The sequence below is a fragment of the Microtus pennsylvanicus genome, chromosome X (genome assembly GCF_037038515.1).
Source record: "Microtus pennsylvanicus isolate mMicPen1 chromosome X, mMicPen1.hap1, whole genome shotgun sequence".
Classification (NCBI taxonomy): domain Eukaryota; kingdom Metazoa; phylum Chordata; class Mammalia; order Rodentia; family Cricetidae; genus Microtus; species Microtus pennsylvanicus.
In genome coordinates this window covers 107172290-107191026 of record NC_134601.1, presented here as the reverse complement: position 1 = coordinate 107191026, position 18737 = coordinate 107172290, and the positions used below count along the sequence as shown (strand labels likewise).

Sequence of the window (18737 nt, the reverse complement as noted above, 5' to 3'; positions counted from 1 at the left end):
CATGCGTTTTAAATCTAACTTAAACATGAATGTTTTTAATCTAACCTAGAAAAACATGTTTTAAAAATCCCAAGATTATTTAAAAAGGAGAAAAATCTTGCAACCAAGTGGTTTAGCTTTTGGGGCAAGCCTAACAAAATGAATTAATTCCCGGAATCCATGTGTAGGTGGAAAGAATCAACTGTGCGAAAGTGTCTTCTGAAATTCATTTGTGTATCATGGCATGAGTGCTCCTACATTCATACCTACACATCATGCTCATACAATAATAAAGTTTTAAAAGGAGTACATGCCTAGTACAATATGAAAAAAATGGTTGCAAAAAGAAGCAAAACATTTCAGATAAATATTTATAATGTTTATATAGAGCTTTCATACATTAATATTTACAGTTTTATTGCAATAAAGATCTGTGTGTGCTTGTGTGTGAATGATGGACACAGCATCTAGGTGTAAGTCAGGGGACAACGGACAGGAGTAGATGCTCTGTTTCCATAATGTGTGTCTTGCTTTGGGTTTGAAGTCAGATTATCAGTCTTCATATAAAGAGCCTCTATTCCCCAAATCATTTTCCAAGCTCATACATATTAATATTTTAATACATGAGAAATGATCAGAAGTTGAAATGATTTTAGAAATACTATGGGGAAGTAAAAAGTGTTAGTACATGACTCAATTTTTTTAAAAGAATTTTTTAAACCAGTTGTTTTTTTGCCTTCATACTTCAACTTTGACTTGACTGCAATCCATCTTTGCTGGAGATGTCCAGTTGCTGGACTTTTTGATCTTAGAATGCCCTCAAGTCTACAGAGAGTAAGGAAACCTGAAAATTTTATGCTTCAGGCTAAATATGGTAACGGAGACTATAATAATAAGAGTTCAAAAGCCTAGGAGTGATTAGTAATTCTTCACTTTTTTTCTCCCAAAAATGCAAAAAAAAAAGTTTTTTTAAAAGTGTTATCACCATAAAGAGATGATAGTCTCTTTTTAATTTTTTTTAGATTTCCACCTCCTCCCCTCCACCCATTTCCCTCCCCCTTCTCCCATCCCCCTCCCCTCCCTCACCAGTTCAAAGAGCAGTCAGGGTTCCCTGCCCTTTGGGAAGTCCAAGGTCCTCCCCCCTCCATCCAGGTCTAGGAAGGTGAGCATCCAAACAGGCTAGGCTCCCACAAAGCCAGTCCATGCAGTAGGATCAAAACCTAGTGCCATTGTCCTTGGCTTCTCAGTCAGTCCTCATTGTCAGTGACATTCAGAGAGATTGGTTTGATCACATGTTCATTCAGTCCCAGTCTAGCTGGACTTGGTGAGTTCCCATTAGATAATAGTCCCCCAATAAATAGTCTTAAGCTATGTCTCACAGTCAGTAAAGTGTTGATCTTAAAACATGAGCACCTGATGTTGATTCCCCACTGTATTGTGTCTGTCATACCATTCTTGAAGAAGCAGAGGTAGGAGGATTCCTGGAGCTCATTAGATGGGAAGCTTAGCTGAATCAGTGAGCGCCAGGTTGAGTTACAAACACTATTTGAAAACATATGGTGAAGATAGATACTGCAGGTTGATATCTAGTCTGTACATGCAAAAATGTGTACTTGAATAAATATGTATATACACATTCACCAAATATGCTGACATATACACATACATACATACATATACACAAAGAAAAAATGTGGGGATATTTTTTTAATTGTCACAATATATGAAAATATGCACTGTACCTTACATATACAATATTATTTTTCATTTTTAATTGAATATAAAATGGAATAAGGCCAGACTACAAAAAAATAAGCAAATGAGCAAAAAAATTAACTTATCTTGCTTTATAAGGCATACAAAGCTGTAAGAATTAAGCTCTATATTTCTTTGCAAGACCAAGGAGTGCAGCACTGCGCATGCTGTCACTTTTGCCCTTAGATCTTCTTTACATATCCTGCTTTCTTCATTATTCTGATTACTCTGTTAAAATTTTCATAGTGAAAAAAAATTAAAAAGCCGGGCGGTGATGGCTCATGCCTTTAATCCCAGCACTCGGGAGGCAGAGGCAGGCGGATCTCTGTGATCTCGAGACCAGCCTGGTCTACAGCGTTAGTTCCAAGACAGGCTCCAAAGCCACAGAGAAACCCTGTCTCGAAAAACCAAAAAAAAAATATTCATAGTGAATTATTTGTATTGGTATTTGGGCCTAACATTTACCAATGTTTAACATACTTTTTGTATGCTGAGGAAGAGCTATTAGTAAAAGGTGCTTATTTACCCATTAGACTATATAAAGGTAATTCTAGTTTATTTTGGTTTACCAGAATCAAATTTGTCAGACATAGAATAGGATCTTAACTATCTGAGTGTGAGTGAACACTCAAGGGAACACAGAGTTAACCAAGCGGCCTGATGTTCACACTTCCTCATGGCATACCCTCTGCTTTGAGCAAACAATCCTTCTACCAGTTTTTATTTAATCCTGAACTTAACTTGTTCCCATATATGTACAACAACACTTCACTCCCCTAATATTTACCAGGAATGAATTAAGTACAATGAGCTTCACTCCCCATTAGATGCCACCGACTATATCTTCTTTACATTAAAAAGGGAACACCCCTTTCCATTTTATTTTGGATGCCTGAATACAGGAGCTTACTCTGTACTGCAATAGTCCTGTTCCCTCCTTTGAAAGCATCTTTTGTACAGAACTCTTACCTACATCGTGATCTGCTTCTCTTGACAGGTTTTCCCATTATAAATATATTCATTCTGTAGTTTAAAAGGGTAAATGCCTTACAAAAGGGATTTTCCCTTTTTTATAACAAAATTATTAAATAGAACTTACTTTCCAAGATCACACTGCATTTCTGGTATTTCCTTTGTTTTGGGAATATCAGTTGTCAATTTTAGTAAATACCAGAACTCTTCACCCATTTCAGGCTGAAAAATAATGCTGTTGTAGAGAAATTTTGAGAATTTTGTCAATCATTCTTGTTTGTCTAATAAACATGGAAAAGCGAAACATAAAATGGTGGTACTATCTGGTTTCAAATGCAGTATTTAATCACTAATGTGCTATATATTCCGGTCTTATAATTAATGTATTTGTGATTTTTCAATTTTTGGTGAAATATTAAAGGAAAGAAATATTGTTATTAATACAGATTTAATAAATATGTGTTGAATTAATGGAAACTAATTACATGAGTATTTTCAATATTAATGTTAGAAAAGATCATGGTCTATATCTGCAGTTATATCAAATATATTGTATTATATGGACATATTCACGTGAAGCCTATCATAAATATACAGTTTTAAAGAACATCTTTAAAAACAGAATGTGTTCCCCCCCTCAGGAGAAAGAGTTTGCTAAAGTGTAATATATCAATTTGATGATATCTCAGTTTTATTGTATTTTTTGTATAATTTCAATCAAGTCATTTATCTTTTTATGTTTGAATTTTATTATTTATAAAATGGGATGGACCAGCCTTCCTTGCCTTACTCTCTCTATGAGAATTTTATGTACCTAAAATAAATACCAAGATGATAATAATATAGTAAGCAGATAACAAATGCAAGCTCAGAGTATGCCTTATACATACAAAAAAAAACCCAAAATGAAGTTTCATTTGGTACTTGTAAATCCTAGAGTCACATTAGTGAGATGAGAGAAGTCCCCATTTCTAATGACAATCTATTTCAAGTCTTTTAAAAATAACAACCTGCTCTCATCTTCTTCTTTTATACCATTCTGCTCTTTCCCCTCTTGTTCAACTTTTTAATTTTTTAATGTTTTGAGACAATATCTCTAGACCAGGTTCAAGATGGTCTAGAACTCACTTTGTAGTCTGGGTTTGCCTCATACTCAAAGGTCACCCTGTCTCCTGAGTGGTGGGATTATAAATATGAGCCACCATGCTAAGGTAATGAACTATTCTTTTCTTGATTTATACTATGATGAATTTTTATCCTTTAAGGTCTAAAATATATATTATTTTATTATTCTTTCATTACAATTAAAAGTAGTTACTTCTATGATAGGAATCAAGATAAAGATTTTTACAGTCATCATTCTCTGAGACAATGTATTCATAGTACTACACTAACTACACAGTTAATATATACGTGTGTGTGCATGCACACTTACATGAATGTGTATGCTTTCAATAAATTATAATATTTCTAATGCAATTCTGTCTATGTCTTTGCAAGGAAATAATTTATAGTTAATTACTCAAAGGAGTCAAGAATTTTTTAAATTTATTTTACACACCAACCACAGTTTCCTCTCCTTCCTCTCCTCACATTCCCTCCCCCTACCTACTTTCTACCCCTGCCCCATCCACTTTCTTCCATCTAAAAGATACATGAAATTTTATTAACAAGATTAAAAGTTAAATCCCTAGTTCTCATGAACCATCCTCAGTTCACTAAGGAAGACTGGACTTGAAAAAAGCAAAATGAGAAATGTTGGAATGTTTTAATTTGACATTTCAGTGAATAGTAATTTTGCACTGAAGCAAACAAAAATCAATTGTTAAGTATTACATATTATTAAAGAATAGTTCTAACTTCAAACATTCAACAACAAATTACAATAAAAGCCCAAAGCTACCTTTCTTCTTTATAGCCTGTGGCCGCTGGAGAATACCATACAATGTAATTCACACATTCCAATGGATGCAGTCTCATTTCCTCCGGTCCACTAAGAGCAGAGGATGTCAATTTCACATCCATACGAATACTTCTATCTTTTGTATTGGAGATGGGAATTTCAATGCAGACAGTCTCCTAGGAGTATGAAAGAAAAAAAGGACACGATCAACTTCTATTCTCAGCATAATCATTTCTCTTGGGAATGAAACAAAAAGAAAAACCATTACTTAAGGCCATTTGTTTTATTTTTTCCTTTCCTGGAACATTATTGAATTCATCTTTATTAAGTTTTAATCTCATATATGTTATCCATGATTAATCTTGATAATAATAACAGAACATAGCTTTAATAACAAGCAAGACATAGATATCTAATATAAAAAATAGTTAAAAATTACTTGTAATATTACATTTCAGATACATTTTTCTCCAATAACTTTATTACCATGAGGTCCATTTTCCAGTATGTCCTCTGGTAATAACTCATTGATCACACAATGGTATATTTTACTGACTTTTCTAGGCAACCTGATAAAATCTTTAAGTCTAATATTTTTTGAGAAGTTTCCAGGGATAAAAGAAATAAAACTAATTATAGTATATCAGGAAACAAATATCATCAACCACAAACTAGCCTAGCAATTTTGCCTAGAGCTGAAGTGAGAAAAAATTAAGAAAATTAACTGGTCCTGCTCATTTGTCATCATGTACTAGCCATATACGTCTTACAAACAAGCAGTGTAGGTTTAAGAACATGCTTTCTGGGTCGGAATTACCTCACTCAAGATGAAACAAAAAAGAAACCCAACCCCACTAAATAGAGAATAAAATCAAAACAGCAGATTCCTAGGCTATTAATATCTGTTATACTTTCTGACACTTCTTATATTTATTCCATTTTATTTCTTAAAAATAATTCTGGGTCAGCAAGATGCTAAATTGATTTTTAACAAGTCTGACAATCTGAACTTAGTTCCCAAGACACATATAGAAAAAGAGAACCCATGCTTTCCTACAAGTTCTCTCAATTCTACAAGCACATTGTGGTAAACACATATGCACAACCTCTCAATCTCTCAATCTCTCAATCTCTCTCTCTCTCTCTCTCTCTCTCTCTCTCTCTCCAACCCCCCATAAAATTAAAAGAAGTCATGTTTGATTTATTCACATTTTAAAACCTATACATTGAATATGCAAACTCTGGTCTGAAGAGGAATAAAATATCAGTATTTGTGGTATAACATTTCTTTTGGAGCATATCATTACTAACAATACAAGAACACAAAGTAAAATTGTTTGTTTTCACAATTTTCTCTGAATCTCAGAATATCTTGGACTCATAATTCTCTCTCCACTCTCAAAATTCTGGGATTTTAGTCATGAACATATATGCCTAACTTGAAATTACTTTTAAACTTACAGTTTCTTTGTGAACTATAATTTGTGTAACACAAGAAAGCATTTATTTTACATGAAAATTATAATACATTATGGTTCACTAAATCTTAAGGGTATATAGAATGGGAGGATGGAAGCCACAAAGGAGTCATATCACAGTGCCTCCTTAGCATGCTTGCTATATCCATAGCTAATTGTCCCTACCTGAACACTTAGCTCCTACCTTGTACATCTAGAAGCATTATCTAATTCTTTCAGAGATGAGAGATATAATAAAATAAAAAGATAGATTATTGAATCTACTTTTATAAAGGAAGTACTAGTTTTAAATATTTTATATTGCATTGGACATTTGTATATTGTATACAAATTTTGTAAATTGATACAAACATGATATAAATTTGTTTAGCACATAATGTACATATATTTTTACTATTGTTCAAAGTATTGTTCTTATACAGCTCATACAACAATGTAATGCAAGTTTCTAGTCTGTGAAAGTTATTATTACCAACTCTTTAGGATAATAAAGAAATACAGGTAATTGACTTGTTACGTATTACAATTGAACTTGGAGTCACAATAGGTATGTTTACAAGGTCAAACACATATATACACATTTTAGATAAATTATCTTCAAACACTTCAGAGATCTAAAGAATATGGCATTTAAGTTGTTTTAATAACATAGTTTTTTTAATGTGATAATGAGACATCTTTGCTAATGAAAGCACAATTTACTTTCAAGAAGATGATGGATATCCAAGACAAGGTGTGACAGCCCTTCAAAAATCCTGCTTGACAAAAAAGTGTGTTGAATATTCTAGGCTTTTAGGCTGAAGATGGATGAAGACAGATGCTGAACACTGCAGAAGAACCTTGGGTGACTGTCAAAGCAGTCAGCTATTTCTGTCATTTCTCACATTTTTAGAAGTTGCTTGCTTGCACTTCTTGCTTACTCAGTTAATATTATTTCCTTCTCTGGTCTCTGAGGGAATTGAAGACTATCATTTTTCTTGTTTATCAGATTCAGAAAAGAAACTCATTAAAGAGGTGTAAAGTGTATAAGGTTGAAAGATATCAAAAGATCATTTCAGATGGTAATGCAAATTAGAATAGTAAGTAAATTAGGTCCAAGACTTTGAACTCACAAGATAGGTTAGATAATGGAGTATTTTCTCTAAATTTGTCAAATGCAAATGGACTAAATAGACATTGTTGATGCATTCATTGCCTGTATACATTGTACGTAGTTAATGTACTTATATATTTTTATGTTAGATATAGCCTTCTTTTTTATTTTAGACAAAAAAGGGAAAGTAGTGATATTTTGTTTGTAATCTAACAAATAAAGCTTGCCTGAAGATCAGAGTATAGAGCTAAATCACTAGTTAGCCATATTTAAGAGGCAGTCAGATCTCTGTGAGTTCAAAGGCATCCTGGGTTACATGAGATTGAATCTGTTTTAGGAGAGAAACAGTTCACGCAAAGATAATCCCAGCACTTGAGATCACATTCCTTTAATCCTAGCACTAGGGAGGTAGAGACAGGCGTGATATGGCTGAACAGAGAGAGGAATATAAGGGGGAAGAGACAGGATCTCACCCTTTCAGTCTGAGCATTGATAGATGTAAGAACTAACTAGTGGCTGGTTGCTTTGCTTCTCTGATTCTTCAGCTTTTACCCTATAATATCTGACACTGAGTATTTGTTAAGACCAATTAGAATTTGTACTATAGATGAGCATTTGGACAGCCATGCTAAATGCTTATTAACTCTGTGTTCTCTTGAGAATCCCTAAAGCATAACTTTCGGGAATAAATTTCAACAGAAACATAAAATCTATTATAGTCACAATATTTAATCTTATGCTACATATTAATATGATATATATCTAACATGATAGAAAATCTATCAAATTTCATTTTATAATATATTTTTTTTTGGATTTCTCGGTAGCTTTTGGTTCCTGTCCTGGAACGAGCTCTTGTAGACCAGGCTGGCCTCGAACTCACAGATCTCCGCCTGCCTCTGCCTCCTGAGTGCTGGGATTAAAGGCGTGCGCCACCACTGCCCGGCTCATTTTATAAAATTTACCTTGAAATTTCAAACTCAAACAAAAAATTTATATGTGGCAATTTAAAAGCATGGTTTTATATGGATATTTGTAGTTAATAATACATGAAAATATTCTGAAAATAAAGCTTAATTTTATAGCTATAAGGCCTTTTATGAATATAAATTATGTATTTTATATATGGCTGATATGTTTAGTAGGAAAAGATATTTATCATTCATTAATTTTTGAGATATTAAACAGATTTGAGTCAGAACTTTGGCTATTTTGAATAATTCTTGAAAATACATCATCATTTGGCTCTAATAACATAATATAAAGTATCATCGTACATGGTGTCAGAGGACTTCATCCCCAATACACAGGAGACTGAGGCAGAAAGATTTTGAGAGTTTGATATAAGCCTTGTCTACCCATATCTAAAAAATATACAAAGAAAGTAACAACCACAAAATGCTTAATGTCTTGTTGTTCAATGTATCCCACTGATGGAGGAAGGTCATTGGCTAATAAAGGAACTGCCTTGGCCCATGTTATTGGTTAGGACATAGGTAGGTGGAGTAAACAGAACAGAATGCCGGGAGGAAGAGGAAGTGAGGTCAGACTCGACAGCTCTCCTCTCCGGAGCAGATGCCTCAGAGAGAGACGCCATGCCCCGCTCCCGGGCAGACACACGCAATGAAGCTCCGACCTAGAATCTTCCCGGTAAGACCGGTGCTCAAAGATTATTAGAGATGGGTTGATTGGGATATCAGAATTAGCCAGTAAGGGCTAGAGCTAAGGGCCAAGCAGTGATTAAAAGAATACAGTGTCTGTGTAATTATTTCGGGGCATAAGCAAGCCTAGCAGGCGGCTGGGGTGTTGGGGACGCAGCCCCGCCGCCGCTCATATTACTACATCCCACCATATTATACATTCACTTTTATGAAAAATTTAACTTTTATACTTGAGGATTTAAATTTATATAAGTACTGTTTTAAAAGTTTAAAATCTTTGGCTGTTATTTGTCTTGCCAAAGACATAGTCCTCTACTTTGATGAGTATGCAAAATAAAATATAAATCTGTTTTGATTACTTTTTTTTGAAACTCAACTTAAATAGTAATGAGGGAACATGGAGACTTCTAAAGCTATCTTTCATCTTCACACAAATTATTTTAGGTTCAACAATAGAGTATTCCTTTATAAGGTATTCAACACTCTTCTCTTCCTTGTCCTTAAGCAATATTTTAGCCAGAATAATGTATGTTAAAAATTGCCTTCATATGCATACTTAATTATGTGAAATATAAAAACATTAAAATAGAGGAAATCATAAAATGTATGTTGTGATTTAAAGTTATAGAGAAGTATCCATATAAAATTAGAATACTATTAAAATAAGCTTTGCTTATTAACCATTTCAGAGGCAAGCAATACACATGTAAGATTTTAGATAAATGTAAGATAATTTTAGTGTAGATTTCATTTATAAGTTTACTAATTGTCACAATGAAAACAACATTTCAAGATGTTTAAACACATCATTAAACAAGTAATTCTTTTTACATGCCCTACTGGCAAGGCAGCATATGTAATAAAATCTCCCATGCCTTTTGAATCTCTCTGAGATCTGGCCATGAGGAAATTCACTGGTCACGTGATCTTCCTACCAATTATTTGGTTCATACTCCAATTCCACATGCCTCTTTTTTTTTTCCCTTAATATTTGGGCTCCCACATCCTTTCCTGTCAAGTTAAGTTTGTTCCCTGTGTTTATACATTTATTTGTACTTCTATCTGGGAGCATTCCCACAAATCTTCAAATTATCTTCATAATCACCCAAAATTGCTTTTATTCACAGAGATAGTAATTTCTAAATTTATCTGATCCTTTACTGTAACAGTGATGGTGTACATTGGGTGGACTAAATTTGGTGATATGCAATGTGACAACTTCTACTGTTTTTAAAAGCATAATGTTTGAATTTGTTGTTTGGTAATTTATGCACATATATAATGTGTTTTGGAAGGCAGCTGTGCACCTACAGTGTATTTTGATTATACCCACCCAACTTTTCCATACAAATCCTCCCACAACCTGAACCAAGTCCCCATTACAACTTCATGTATCTAACTTCTCCTCTTCTTCCTTTTCTACTCTTCCTGCCTAACTAGTGCTGTCCATATATGCATGGGTGCAGATCAATTCACAAGAGGATGGACAATCTACAAGGGGCTAACCACTAAAGAAAACCGACTCTCCACCACCCCAACAGTTATTAACTAACTACCTCAGTTGACAAGTTTCACTGATTACTGCTATCCAAATCCATGAAGAAATCTGCCTTTTTCAACTCTGTGTAGTGATCTTAAAATAGTTCCCAGTATAGAAAGAGCTATTTTTGTTATATTTAAGACAATTCAAACTCAGTCAATATTTTTTCTACTTGACTCCTTTTCTTGATCCCATTTCCAATCCTCAGGATTACCTAGAAGTTTCTCAATCTGGGGAAGAGGGTTTATAGGATCCGCTCTTTTCAACACCCAGGATGCAACTGCATTTCCTCCTATAATTATTTTTTTTTAATATAACACTGTCAGTTTACAAGATACAGGTTGGACAAGAGAAAAAAAGAAAGAGGATTAATTGTTGCTATTCAACCTTCTCCATTTGACTTATTAAATTCTTACTATTTTGCATTACATTTTAATTTAATCACCAAAAGAAGGACAATTAAACTGTCATCTCATCATCATTGAGGAAAACATAATTTCACTGCTTTATAGGTTGCATGCTTATTGGCTAGAAATGGGTAAATACTTCTCATCTCCCTTGATCAGCCATAAAATTATTTGCACTAAATGTCTGTGCTCCAACTCATAGTATGTCCCAAGTCTCTGGGCAGTTGAAGAACAATCAGAAGTTATATCTCTTAGGTCCTCTTGCACACTGGTATCTTGTTCCCTCTAATGCTATGTGAGTGATATCATTATATGGTTTATATAGCAAGGCAATCCAAAACTAGTAGAAAATTTCTGTTTTAACTTCTTTCATCTGATATATAGGATGAAGGAATTATACAATGGTAGGAACTTGATTTCCAAAATTACAAAATGGAAGATGTCTACACACGGCTCAGGAATATTTGCACAAGATTGTTAAAATCAGTATACCTTATATTAATAACTTTTGAAACCCTGGGTTTATTTGTAATGATAAAAATACTGCAATAATTTCTAATACACGTAGTGATTCTCGGACAAACGATGCAGCAAAACATATTGTAATAGGAAATACAAGGATCTGTTTCTGAGGTTAATGATTTTTATCAGAAAATCTAAGACAATAAAAAACTTCCTAAGAAATTTCTCATTTAAATTATTTTGTTTGTTTTCTAGCTATATGAGAATTATCATTTCCTGCCTAAGGGGACTATACTTGGAATGTTCGTGACGATTTCTTACTCTCTAGCTAGAGTAGGGCTATGAATATTAGAAACACAAAATAAGTATTCGTGAAAGGTGTGGTCTATGAGAAGACACTATGCTTGTATATAAATGTAATTATCCTTATTCCTGAGATACCAAATACTCACAATACTTAGAAGTATCCATTTGAAAATCTGACACGACACACCTGAACTAGATTGTCTAGATTGCCTTGTTGTTTGAAAGGTATTGATTGAAGGCAGTAACTTGAGATCGGAGCAGAACTTAAACACCTCACCAACTGTTTTAACTGAAAACTTCATTACTCCTTGCTGGGCTCAAGTAAAGATGTTTTTGCATATAAACAATTGAGTCAATCTAACAGAAAGTAACAGGAAATACCTTTCACCATATCCTCTATTAAAAGATGATCATGATTTCATTATAAAATGATCATATCTGAGATGGAAATCATGCAATACTACTAATTTAGGTAACATTTCATTCAGGAAATTTTCAACTCCACTTTTATTCACTTTGCAAACATCACCAAGTCAATAGACAAATGGAACTTTGGGCAGTTTGAAGGAACTGTGCAGTTCAGAGAAATGATAGCTACAATCTACCCATATAATTTTCTTAAATTGAAGTTAGTTACAGTACTTTGGAAGTTGTAGAAATGAAGGAGGCAGTTATAAACTAGAAATGTCATTGTTATCTCTTTGCTGCTCTTATCTGTATGCCACTGTATTTTCTCATTCTATCTTAGCCCTTTCACCTCACAATCCATAATCCAACCTGAAACATACACAGTGCAAAGGTATTACTTTCTGTACTCGGAATTAAAATTATAGTCTTTCAGATAATTTTAACGTTGTTACCTAGTTAACATATACTTCCCACTTGAAGATTTTAAAGGTGAAGAGATGGGCAGGTTCAAACCTTCCTTCTTTTTCCATTCAGAGTAGTTTTTTTTTTTTCAATTGTGGATAGGGATGTCTCAAAATAGCTGCATTTTCCTCCAAATTCCCAAAGTGAGATATTAAATCTAAGGAAATCTTTATTCATTATTTTTAAAAACCTGAACTTGCTAAAAAAATAATTAAATTCTTCCATTTTGAACTCATTCTAGAATTCCCTTTTTATGGTGCAGCACATAAAGTTTTATTCACACACATTTTCATAAGATATTTACTAGATTTTCTAAAGTTATTAGGACAAAAATAGTTTACTCTTATTTTCCCACATTCAAGTTATATTGTATTTACAATATATGTTGTAGAGGAGGTGTCTTATTTTTTGTTTGTCTATTAATTCAAAAAAACAGCCTAAATACTTTAAATCACCAAAATTACTGTCTTCACATTTAATTTCTTTTACTGAGAATACAATCTGTTGCATGATTCATTCAGCGTATAGTAAGCAGTAACATAAAGACCTTTAGAATATAAATATTATATGGATTTCATTTTAGGACATATTAGATTATTCATTCTTGTCTAAAAAATGTGGAAAGCACTTTAAAATCAAAAACAGCTGAGAAACCCCTGTAAATGAGAGATGTCTTATTATTATGAATTACAATTGCTACATCTTATGATCTTAGGTTTAAGTAAAACATTTCACAAATGAGTTAGCAAACCAACAAATGTAGTTTAAAATATGGCAAAGTAATGTTTATGTTATGAACACAATTTTCTGCATATACATGAAAGTACTAAGCATCTACTTCAAAGATCACGAAAAGGCTTTACTGTGTAAATATTTAAAAAGGAGCAATTCTAGCAAACTCGTCTCTGTATAGGAAAGTTAAAGAAGGTATACAATTTTATGGCTAGAAGGGCAGGTAAATTTAATGAACTGGAAGCAACATCATTCGACAATACCACCCAACATAGACTTAGTTTAAAATAGTCTTTCAACCTGCCTCAGTTGAAAATGAGTATTTAATTAAAACAAAAACCTTCCTGTAACTACAACTGGAGCAATATTGTAAATAGCTACAATACTTGAGGAAAGCAATATACTCATGAAAGGGAAATATATCTATTAAGTTTAAAAAGAAAACATGAAATGCCTCAATGTAAGAGATACATAGAAGTTTCTTTACATTTTCTAAAATTTTACATAGCTATATGAAATACTTAAATATTGTGGTATTCCTTACCTGTGAAACATTGTATCACACTCAAAAATGAACATTATGAAACAAATATCAATTTTTTTCATTAGTATTTTTTTACAGGGAGAGGAACTGTTGCAAGAAAATAAAAACGCCTTCTGAACATTTTAGTGAGAATGTGAACAGGAGTTTGTGATTTCAGATTTGCATGTATGTTTCCTAATTTTTACACATTCCAACTTATCTTCCTAATCATACAAAACAAATATTTAGCAAGTAAGCCAATGGTTCCCTTTCTAAGGTACTATCTTATATTCCTAATTTTTTAATTGTCTAAATTTTTTCTACCATGTCTTCTTAAGGAGAGAAACTCTAATCCAGTGATCATTTTACACATCAAGAGGTTGTATGATTAAAGTGCTGTTTAAAAATAAGCTTTATGTGGCCTGGAGAGATAGTTCAGTAATTAAGAACAACTGTCACTCTTGCAGTGGACCTAGGTTCAGTAACTAGCACTTATATAGCAATTTATAACAATCCTGAATTCCAGTTCCTGGGTATCCAATACACATCTCAAGCTTTCAGGGCACCAGGCATGTAGGGAGTGACAAATGTATATGCATGTATATAAAAAGTCATATTTATAAAATAGAAAGTAACAAATCTTTAAAAGATGAAATGAAGAAAAATAATCTTTTACGTAAGTCTCTATGTTACTATAAATACTAGGCCATGAAATAGGACATGTTCATTGACTGAAATCATCCTATCTTCAAGATAGATAATTTTCCACTTAGAAGATAATACTTTTGCAAACTACATTTGAATGCATTTCAACATTTTCATCATGTATTTCCTATGCCTTAATGAAGGTTTATCCAGAAGACACCTTGGGATATAATCAACTTATAGACTTAAAATATCAGAAATATTTTCTTACTTTATATTATTGGGAGGTGAATTTTAAGGTTGTATAAAAATAACACTTATCAATTCAAATTTAATTAAAATAACAAAATTAATTCAAAATAATACTGATCGATTTAAATTTCTGTATGCTAATAATACATTGATTATATCTAATTAAACTATTATTAGCAATTAATGTCAACTTGTTTCACTTAAATCTAGACTATTGATGTTTGAAACTATTAAATGATTTTGGATATAGATTTATTAACACATGAATAACTTAAGTTAAGAAAATCTTCCAGGCACTGGTGGAGTACGCCTTTAATCCCAGCACTCCCAAGTCTCTAGGACTCTAAACATGATACTGTAGATATTGAGAAGAATTTATGAAGGAATCTAGAAAGCACAATTCTATTTTTACCACATATATGGAAACTATGGAGATAGGGTAAAGTTAAATTTACTTAACAAATCTTGAAATGTGCAGGCAGAATGCAAAGTAGGGAAGTCACCAAAAAAATGCCCTATAACTAAAAGATATTTTCCAAAGCATTTAAGGTCTAGAGAAGCTCTGACTGATTAATTGCAGTATATTTTTTGGAGTGTATGATTTAAGGATAGAAACTTAGTGCTCTATTTCCCAAATGGCAGTTCATGAACATTTTCTGGGCTCTTACCAGAGCAATACAGTGAAGTTCGATTGTGTCTATAGGAGGTCCAGGAAAGCTATGGATATCGAGATGATACCAGATTTTTAAATTTTTAACTTTTTCATCTGAAAAAAAAAACAAAAACAAAAACTATAGAGACAACAACAGACAAGCACTTCTTATTAGAGTCTTCAGAATTCTACACAAATATGACAACCATAAACATACCACGTTGAACTTCCTTTTCTTTCAGTTTCCTTTTCCTTGTACTCACTATGTAGCTCAGGTTGGCATTAAACCCCCATGATTCTCATACCCCAGAGTTACAAATTCTGAAATTATAGGCATGCACCACCATGGCTGGCACCTATTTTACTTTTATTGGACTTAGCAGGAAATCTGAGAACATCAAGTATAGTGGTATATGTCTTGTGTTTTAATAAAGATAGTTTGCCTGAAGATCAGAGTGCAAAGTAGTCAGCCAGAGGCCAGGCAGTGGTAGCACACACCTTTAATCCCAGCAGCCACACTAGTTTGCCACAGAGGCCGGGCAGTGGTGGTGGATGCCTTTAATTCCAGAACTAGAGAGGAATATAAAACGGGAGGAGACAGGTCTCAGATATGGTCTCAGTCTGAGGATTCATGGAGGCAGGTCCCCCATTTTGGTGTGAGGTAGAGCTAAGACTTAGTGGCTGGCCGATTTGCTTTTCTGAACTTCAGTTTGAACCCCAGTATCTGTCTCTTGGTTTTTATTATTATTCATTCAACATCCAGGAGCTGCTTGTATTACAGAGGTGAGCAGTAAGAGAATCCCCATTGCATATGGCCAGGCAATGCTCCTGGCTTTATGCCTGTTACAGTAACTCATTCATTTCTCCAGCATACAAACTTAAGAAGCTTTTAAGTGAAGCATTAACGGTCTGAATGAAAAATACTTTACCCTACCTTCTAAAACATTCATAAACGTATACCAAGAAGAGTAAATAATGCACTGAAATGAACAGTTCATTTGTAGTCTTATAGGAATTTAAATTAAGGACATGGTCAGGAGTATGAGGCTCAGATACCATGGAAGTTTTTAAAACTCTTGCACTCTAACTCAAAAAAAGCTAGAAAGAGGTTTAGGAGAAGTAGTGAGACGATGTTTGTGTCAGCATTCCCAGTTTTCCTTTAGAGCAGAAAATAATGCCACTGTTGATATACAGATACTGGCATCAAAACAAATCTGAATCAGCCACCAAGTCCCTTTACAGAGGGGTTCTGTATTCGCATCAAATTCATTTTCTTTCTTTCCTGTTGTTCCATCTGCATAGCTTCACATTTCTGGATTCTTTGGTAGTCTAATGTTGAGTTACCTCAGGGTGAAGAGTAAATTTCACGCATAGTCACAATATTATATTTAAAAGTTTTCAAGAACTAGCTAGGTAGTGGTGGCACATGCCTTTAATCCCAGCACTCGGAAGGCAGAGGCAGGCAGCTCTCTGTGAGCTCGAGGCCAACCTAGTCTACAAGAGCCAGTTCCAGGACGGGCTCCAAAGGAAAATAAAAATCAGGAACTATGATTCTAAATGGAATTACATAGTTAAGCTACTAATTTCTTTTGTTTTCAGTTTATCTGTAAATTTAGGGGTTATAATAATGGTATTATCAATGTCTGTTTCTTCTGAAATCTCCATGTATATATACTACTTTGCATGGCATTGCAATGTATTGTATTAAAAAACACTTTTTTGTGACCTCGTGTGATAATGAATAACATACAATGCTGCATTACACAGTTTTTTGTTTTACTGAAATTTTTTTGTACACCAGGTTGGCCTCAAATTAACAGAGATCTGCCATCCTCTGCTTCCCAAGAGCTGTGGTTAAATGCATGCAGCACCACCACATTTTGCCAGATAGGTTCTTATTTTACACACACACACACACACACACACACACACACACACACACACAGAGAGAGAGAGAGAGAGAGAGAGAGAGAGAGAGAGAGAGAGAGAGAGAGAGAGAGAGAGAGAGAGAGGGGAGAGAGGGAAGAGAGAGCGCGCGCACGAGAGAGATTATTCCAGATTTGTGTTTTCCTGAGAATCTTCTGATTTTAACACAAAATATAATTGCACCTGTAACACATAGGGTACAGTGTGTGTGTGTGTGTGTGTGTTTTCTCAGGGAGGTTGTGTATGTGTGTGATATGTGTGGGGTGTATATGTTTGTGTGCTTATAATATGTGTAAGGTACGTGTGTGTGTGTGCAGTGCATATGCATGTGGATAAAAAGACAGACAGAAAGACATCTACTACTAATACTTTTATTTAAAAAATTACAATAAAAATTCATTCAATAGAAATGCAGTTGGAATGTATTATATGAGGGAAGAATAAGAAAAAGAAATAAAGAAAAGAACATCATCTTGGTATGGTTCTTTGCTTTGAGAATTTTATATTTTTGGGTTCATGCCTCTCCAACACCCTCTTATGACCCTGACACTCACACAACTCATTTTCCAGGAAACACACTCTAGGTATTACAATTCTCTATTTATACATTCTTCTTTGAACTTCTAAAAATGTTTCACAATGCTTAAGCTTATAAGAATAATAATACAATATTAAGTTTGTTTCATATGAGAAAGAATGCTTACATATCCTATATTGAAATAAGAAAAGTTTACTACAATATTAAGACAATATACTCATTAATAACTTATCAGAAACTAGTATATAGTCCTTATTTAATAACACAAAAATTTGTACAGCTTAGCACTAATGCAAATATAGACAACCTGTGTGGTAAGTTATAATAATCTTATTATGTTACAGCAGCAGAAATTTAGAAAATAAACTATATAAAATTAAATCTGAAATAATACAATGTTCTGACAGGCATATGCAATTCAAGTTGCAGTGTGTATTATGTGCATAAGTGTATATTTAATTTAAAGGGACATGATGATCAGAATTTCCAGAGTGCAATAATAAAGCTCACTACTATAATTTTACCTGAGTATTCCTCAAAAATAATGGTAGATGGATCTGATGGTGTTTCCTGTGAAGAGATGTCTTTCTCCGGATCTGTTTCTTCCTGAGACTCTTCCTCATCTCTTCCCTTAACGGTAAATGTAATTGCACCTGTAACACATAAGTCCAGGATGTTAGTTTAAAAGTGAGGAGTATATGGAATGGTCTCAAGCATCAAAATTACTATGAATTACATACCAAATATGATGAGGTTATAGAACAGTTTAATGGAAATTTTAAGGAAACACTATTAAATTCTTTTTTTGTTTTTAGCAGACTGAAGTATTTATTATCTGATGTGGGAGTGTCATATATCAATCTGTTGATTTCATTGGCTAAGCAATAAAGAAACTGCTAGGCCCATTGGATAGGCCCACCCTTAGGTGGGTGGAGTAAACAGAACAGAATGCTGGGAGGAAGAGGAAGTGAGGTCAGACTCGACAGCTCTCCTCTCCAGAGCAGACACCTCAGGAGAGACGCCATGCTACCTGCTCCAGGGAA

The 18737-nt window shown here is 33.7% G+C and overlaps 1 protein-coding gene across 1 annotated transcript in view; it reads right to left on the bottom strand.

Moving 5' to 3' along the window:
* The window catches only part of Cfap47 (cilia and flagella associated protein 47), a 316226-nt gene that overhangs the window by 76601 nt on the left and 220888 nt on the right, over nucleotides 1-18737 (bottom strand). The window contains 4 exon segments of the mRNA XM_075957827.1: nucleotides 2834-2941; nucleotides 4610-4785; nucleotides 15247-15344; nucleotides 18219-18347. Coding sequence (XP_075813942.1) covers nucleotides 2834-2941; nucleotides 4610-4785; nucleotides 15247-15344; nucleotides 18219-18347 — 511 coding nt within the window.